General features: G+C 26.9%; 1 protein-coding gene across 1 annotated transcript; it reads left to right on the forward strand.

The window, feature by feature from the left end:
- Window positions 1-1,410: 1,410 nt before the first annotated feature.
- On the forward strand, window positions 1,411-2,762 carry LOC132944377 (52 kDa repressor of the inhibitor of the protein kinase-like). The gene is made up of 3 exons (XM_061013688.1): window positions 1,411-1,423; window positions 2,341-2,576; window positions 2,649-2,762. The coding sequence occupies exons 1-3, from the start codon at window positions 1,411-1,413 to the stop codon at window positions 2,760-2,762; spliced, it is 363 nt and encodes a 120-aa protein (XP_060869671.1).
- The last annotated feature ends 5,037 nt before the right edge of the window (window positions 2,763-7,799 follow it).

Here is a 7,799-nt window from a genome sequence, read left to right on the forward strand (position 1 = left end):
TTTTATATTTAAGTTTTTATACATATTAGTTAGTTATTCAATCCCCCATAAGAGATTTCACATGACTGGTGGCTGTACCACGATAGATTGTTATTATATTACTCACAATGTATAAGTACCTAATATTTATACCGGTAAGAATAAAAATATGACATTAATGTTCGAATTTAGTTTTATCATTGATCCATTACCACGATGATTATAACTCACAATAATATTAGTGTATCAGTAACGTAGCAACACAGTACGACACGAATCTGATAATCTGATAAATCTGTTATTATTGTGAATAAATACATTGATTACCTATTTGTGGTACCTTGTTTTAAATTTTCAATCCTTAGCTATAAAAGTTGAACATTTTATACATTTTTAACTACAAAATAATTATTAAATTTTAAATTTGATAAATGTTGTCAAAAATTGAACTTTAAATGCTTATAAAAGAAATATGCATTTTTCAACTACTATTGTAACATTATATCAGGAGCCTTGTATTATTTTTTCACGCTTTTTTACCCAACAAATAACATTTTATTGATATTTATAGAAAAAAAACTAAAAAAATTGAAAATATTCTTTAACAGCTCGATGACCTAACGGTCAAAATATTTTGAAAATCTTATCAAGAATGGTAATTGATAAAATAAACATATGATATAAATTTCATGTGTCTACGGTTATTCGTTTTTGAATTACAACAAAATTAAAAAACCTACTTGAGAAATCAAGTGAATATCCAGTGTTGTAAAAATTTTAATTTCAAACGTTCATAAACCATTTTGACTTTCAGGTAGACATTTTTTTTTTGATAAAGGAAGATAAACTTATGAGGAATCTTAAATTAAACATTCAAATCTTAGATTTAAAAAGGTAAATAAACTAAAAATAACTTACATATTTTCGTGATTTTTACCTTTTTTGTCAAAATTCAAAATTCAAACTTTAAATGCTTATAAAAAAAATGTAGACAGTATTTTTAATATTTTTTAATTGTCATTGTAACAATATATTTAAAGCGTAGTATTACATTTTCAAGCAATTTGACCCAACGCATAACATTTGCTAAGCATTTAAAGTTTGAACTGTGTAAGTTATTTTGAGTTTATTTACATTTTTAAATATAAGGTTTGCAAATTTATTACAAGACTCCTCATAAGTTTGTCTACCTTTATCAAAAAAAAAAAAAAAAAAAATGTCCATAAGAAAGTCAAATAAAATTTTTATGAGCGTTTGAAGTTCAAATTTTTACAACATTGGATTCACTCGATTTCTTATGTAGTTATTTTCTTATTTTGTTGTAATTCAAAACTCAATGATCATTACCCGTAGACACTTGAAATTTATATCATATGTTTACTTTATAAAAATGTCCGTAAACTGTTCAAAACAAATCAACATTTGTTAAAAATGATCGTGTATAGTAAGTGCTAATATAAACATTCAGTGAAAATGTCATGTATCTAGATACGGTCATTTGTTTTAGAGTTAGATACACCAAAAACCTGGAACTTTTATTTCTCCTGGCTATTAAACCATTATATAATAAAAATTATTCCACGTGTAGACGTTGTGTCATACTTGTATAAAATATAATTCAATTTAATAGTTATAAAAATAGTTATAAAATCTAAAATATCTCATGGCTATAAATAGCGTGACTTTTCGGTGAACACTTTCTTTTTGATAGAGGTAGGAAAACTTGTTGGGAACCTTATATTAAATTTCTTATGTTAGCTATGAAAAGAAAACGTTTATAAATTTCTAATTGAAAAATAATTTACAAAATATGAAAAAATTATGGCCGTTAGCGCTTGAGTCGCATTATCGTACGCTGTCGCGATACTGACATTGTTTATCGTATAATATATTTTGTTGTCAATCGCGTATCGAAGTTTGAATCGAGTACAGTGAGCGGCTCTAAAATTATTATTATTAAAAATAAAAGTATACAGTCCACTTAAGGTCTAAGTCATTTTTACCTATACAATTATACCTTATACCTTATTACACTTATACCCAGTGGCGTACATACGGGGGGGTTTTCGGGTTCAACCCCCCCCCCCCCCCAGGACCAAAAAAAAAAAAAAATAATGTGATATTATTGATGAATTTCTTATTATTAATCAACCGTGTATACAAAAATATACGTCATAATAATATGACTATTGAGTAAACAGTAAACACTATACTTAACCAACAACGAAAAAAGATTTCATAACGAAATTATGGGTGCTGTATATCAATCAAAATAGACATTATTTTGATCGTACAGTCAGTTAGTTGCGTGCGGATATAAATACATATTAATATTGTCTTTATATCAACCGACTCGATCAGACAACGGAGAAAAAACGGAGTTCAAACTTTGGCAACGAAAACTTAAATCTCTATCAGAAACGAATAAACCAAAAAATGCAATGGACGCTATTTACATATGTAATGAAGCCATGTACCTAAATATTTTTAAGTTACTTAAAATATTAGCAACTTTACCAGTTTCTTCTGCCACTAATGAAAGGACATTCTCAACTCTCAAGAGAATTAAAACTTACTTACGCAACTCTACTTCTGAGGTATGTTTAATTTAAATAATAGTATTATTGATTATAATTAACTTAATTTAATGTTGTAATTAATTTTAATAGGGAAGACTTAATGGTCTAGCTATGCTCTCGATCAACAAAAATGATTCAATTACTCCTGATGAAGTGCTGGTTGAACTATCCAATAAAAAAAGGAGACTAGAATTTTTATTATAAATAATTAATAATATAATATTTATAATATTCTGTACTTACTATGTGCATATTAAATAATATTTAACTGCCATGAGTTACGTAAACCTTTGTATTTGTTTTGCTATTTTACCTATTAATATTTATACGTGTAATGTGTTTGATTGTTAGGAAAATGGGTAGTTGCAAAGAGAAGGTTTTAGTGCTGGTTATTTTTTTTTAAACCCCCCCCCCCCCCCACCCCCAGAGCAAATTTGAATGTACGCCACTGCTTATACCTATACAAAACATGGTCCATTCGAACCGGATAGAAATCATACAGTTGTGTTTATTTTGACTGCGTCGGTTAAAAGTCACGTGCGCGCGGTTAAATAGGCATAATGCATAATAAAAAATTATAGCCTTGTCGAAAAAGATTCGCACGTGAATATCGTTATTCGTTTTCGTATAGGTACAATATTAAAAAGGTGGGCAAGTGGGTGTCGCTCTGCTGTAAAGAAGATTACAAGTGGGTCCCTACTCTCTGTAATAGAAGGTGTTAAATTTGAATTCAATAATATAATATATCATTGTATAAGAAAAACGATTCTGAGCGAAAACGGTCAGTCAGATATTACCACGGTATGGGGCTGTAAAACTATATACGATAAAAAAGTCGGTTCTATCTGTTACACTCTGTATAATATACTGTGGTATATATGATAGTATCATACTATATAATGTATGATAAGTGATAACGTTACAGCAGTATGTACATTTTACAAAAATCACGTACTATATAGTGTTTAATTTTTGTCCACGGGCCGCGATCCACAGTTAGCGCAATTCGTTAACAATACACCCGTGCATCTACAGGGTGTCCCGTGAGGATTTACCCATTGTGATATCTCCTGAAAAAATGGAGGTATCATAATTCTGATTTTTTAGTAAGACTCACAGGGACAAGAACTACAAATATTTCATGTTTTAATTTATTTTCATGTTTTGGTAAAAAAGTTAAAAAATATATTTTTTTATTTAATTATTTAAAAAAAAAACGAAGATAGCCATTTTGTAGAATTAATTTTTCTGAAAATATTGACGTTTCAACATTTTGATTTCATTAATCTTCTGATTTTTAATATTTTTTCTAGTTTATAGAAAAACAGTGAATTATTTAATACCACAGTGGTATAATCATGTGGCCCGCGACCCGCGTGCTCGTGCAGCCAGCGAACACTCTCAGTGTAGCTCGTAATAAGCATATTATTTTACTTCTTCAACATTTATTGATGAAATTTTAAATAATTATTGTACACAAAATCAATATGTACATCTTTGTAATACCTATTATTAAATACGATTATATTATAATAATTATAGTCAATAGATAGAATACATTTATTTTGTGTTTAGTAAAAACAGGTGTTTTGTCCGTAAACTTATAAATACGTAATATTTAATATTATTATTATAATATTTGATATTATAATCTTGTATTGTTTTCTGATAAGATTTGAACTTATTGATCAACAAAGTATTGTCTGATAAAAATTAAACAATTATTCAATTGATTAAAAATTACAATTACAAAATATTATGATTTATGACTACCATTTAATTTTAGTAATTAAATAATTATTCCTACTATTTAGTTGTATTATAAATTCTAAATCGTAAATTTATTTGTTGAGTACCGTTTACGTTGTTTAACAATATGTAATTGCTCGATATCTTAATGCTTATAAAAAAGTTACAAAGTAACAAAGATCAACATGTGCTTTGAATGTTAATTATTCTCTACTCATAAAAGTACCTATTATATTATTTAATAAAATTTTAATATTATTTTATGGTTCAAATAAATTTTGCAGTACTTATTAAATTAAAAATTGTATTGTATGAGGAATATTTTCATGGGCTTATCAGATTTAACACATTTTCTTTGAAGATATTCTTGGAAATATGTTTGAACAATTATGTACCTACCTACCTATTATTAGTTGGTAAGTTATAATTACTTTATTACCTATTTAAATATATTTTATTATGATATCATGCTTTATAAACATTTAGTCTGTAATTTGAACAGGAAATCAAAAATAAAACATCAAATAACATTTTAAATTACTCAAAACTACAAATTACTTAACAAGAAAAATTTGTAAAATAAAATATAAAGAAGATTTATTTAATAGAAAAATAACATTTATGTTACAATGTGAGTATTATTTGTTTTAAATTAATTTATACTCAACCTAAATGTATTATTTCTTATTGTTATTGAAGGATAATCTAAGCTAAGCGGTTGTCAACATTCAAGTATTTTTGGTGATGTTAGAATTGTTTTCAAGTTTGTTCTATAATTAATAAGCATATTACTATTGCTTGGTACCTTGCCATTTAATAGTACTAATACTCACTAGTAAAACCTATCATACCCAGAGGATGCAAATTTATGCGTACATACAACCATCAGAAGACTAATAATAGTATCCAGTTCATCTCAAATATAAAACAACATAAATCAAATGTTTGATTTTATCAAAAAAAAAAAAAAAATGTAAATGGTATAGCTCATAAAAAAATTGTTTGTTGTAATTAGCCAGGTACCTACCTAATATTAATGTTTTAGATTTAATGATTTAGTAAATTTGGAATTTTATGTATTAAGTGTTAGATTTAAGATTTTTATAGAACTCTAATAATATAGGAATTTCATAATTACCTACCTATTACAATAATCTTAACAGAAAAATAAAGGCACCTATTCTATAATTTTTTTTGTGGCTTGAATATGTGTAGATACAAAACCCCGGGTAGTGGGTAAACACATTGTATTTCCCTGACTATTTCATAGCATATAAGTATGTTCACTTAATTACAAGGTTTAAATAAAAAATAATCCATTAAATAAACAAGTAAATGATTTGAAATTATTGGAATATTAATGTCACACATGTCATGTACGTTTTAACCTTAATGAGAATTTCAGAAAAAAAAATTAAAAACTATAATAATTGTCCTTTATTCATTATTAAATTAAAAAATGTTCATATTATATAATTAATAATATAATAGCTATTATTGGGTTTTTTTATTGTTGACAAAATTAGTTTTTGAGTATTAGTCAATCTAATTTTTGTTTTGGATTAATTAGGTTTTGATATGATAAAATGTTGTAGAAATGCTATTAAACAGAAACATTAGATTAAAGAAAATTAGCATATAAATTTGGAGAACTATTAAATTATGAGTTAACGCTCATTGTGATGCTTTCACTTTGATTTTAGTTTGAAGACCCTTTATATATTTTAGTGTAAGAAGGGTATGTCAAACACACAGCCCATGGCTAATTTTTAAATGCTTATAAAAAAAATTGTGCCTATGTATTTTCAATACTTTTCAACTGATATTGTAACAATATATCAGGAGCCTTGCATAACATAAAATTTTCACGCTTTTCTATCTAACAAATAAAATTTTATTGATATTTATAGAAAAAAAAACTAAAAAAATATGGATAAGTGGATGTCGATCTGCTGCACAGTAGGTTACAAGTGGCTCACTGTAATGGATGGTGTTAAATTTGAATTCAATGATATAATATCATTGTATAAGAAAAACGATTCTGAGCGAAAACGGTCAGTCAGTCTATGATATTACCAAGTATATTTAATGATATTATTGTGAATAAAGTAATTTATATATAACCTATTTACGTGGAGCCTTGTTTTAAATTTTCAATCCTTAGCCATAAAAGTTAAACATTTTATACATTTTTAACCACAAAATAATTAATAAATTATAAATTTGATAAATGTTGTCAAAATTTGAACATTATATGCTTATAAATACAAATTGTGCCTTCTATTCAATTTTCACGCTTTTTTACCACCAAATAAAATTGTATTGATATTTATAACAAAAAAAAACTAAAAAAATTGAAAACTGACAATGTCCGCATTCAGCTCAAAAAGAGTCAAAATATTTTAAAAATGTTATGGTCACTAGCCTCATCAAGGAAATTGTTGTTTAATGGATCAGATTTGAATACATTTAGTAAGTATAAAAAATAAAAAAATAAACACTACACATTTTGTTATTAATTGATTTCATTCCTGTTTTTTTTTTTCAAAATGTTTTGTTTTAGATACTGATAATATACTTGAAACAAATGAACGTCCGTCTTTTGTAAGGCAGTTGATTTTTGATTTGAATAGTTCAGGTAAATTTTACTAGATTATTTTGTATGTTCAAGTATCTAAATAGTTTCTAAATAGTCTGTTGGGGTCTTCAACCTTAATGAGAATTTCAGAAAAAAAATTAAAAACTATAATAAATAATTATGGTAAAAATCTATCATTAAAAATCGGCCTCATAATAAAAATTCTCGAAGTTCGACTTTAAAAAATACCGATAAAGAAGAAATCAATAAATTTTTGGGTTTATGTTTACTTTTTGGGTTTGCCAAATTTTCAGTGTTGCGAGATGCATTATCAATCAACCCTTTGTATTATTACCCAATCGCTAAAAAAAATTATGTCGGGAAGACGGTTTGAGCAACTTCTAAATAGTTTTAGCGTTGAATATGCAGATAAAATAGTATCAGCTGATGGTTCAATGAAAAAACTTGAGCCGGTGTACACAATTTTGATTGATAATTTTCAAAATGCTTTTTACTCACGTATCGAACCCTCGTTAGACGAGTCTCTGCTTCTCCACCGTGGGAGGTTAGGTTTTCGTCAGTACATAAAAGGGAAAAAAGCGAAATACGGCATACAATTTTATGAGCTTTGTTGTCCAGATGGTTATGTTTTAAATATAGAAATGTACAAGGGAAAACAATTCTCAAGTGCGGCGCTAACGTCAAAAATTGACAATTTAGTACTACGGCTTATGGCTCCATATTTAAATAAAGGTCATCATTTATTTATGGATAGTTACTATAATAGTGCCAACCTTTCGAATTTACTCCTAAAACACAAAACCCACACTACTGGCACATTACGAAGTAACCGAAGGGGTTATCCAAAATATGTTGTTCAAAAATAAATATGGCCGAGAAAAGCTAAAATCTAT

This window comes from Metopolophium dirhodum, chromosome 1 (assembly GCF_019925205.1).
Source record: "Metopolophium dirhodum isolate CAU chromosome 1, ASM1992520v1, whole genome shotgun sequence".
Taxonomy (NCBI): Eukaryota; Metazoa; Arthropoda; class Insecta; order Hemiptera; family Aphididae; genus Metopolophium; species Metopolophium dirhodum.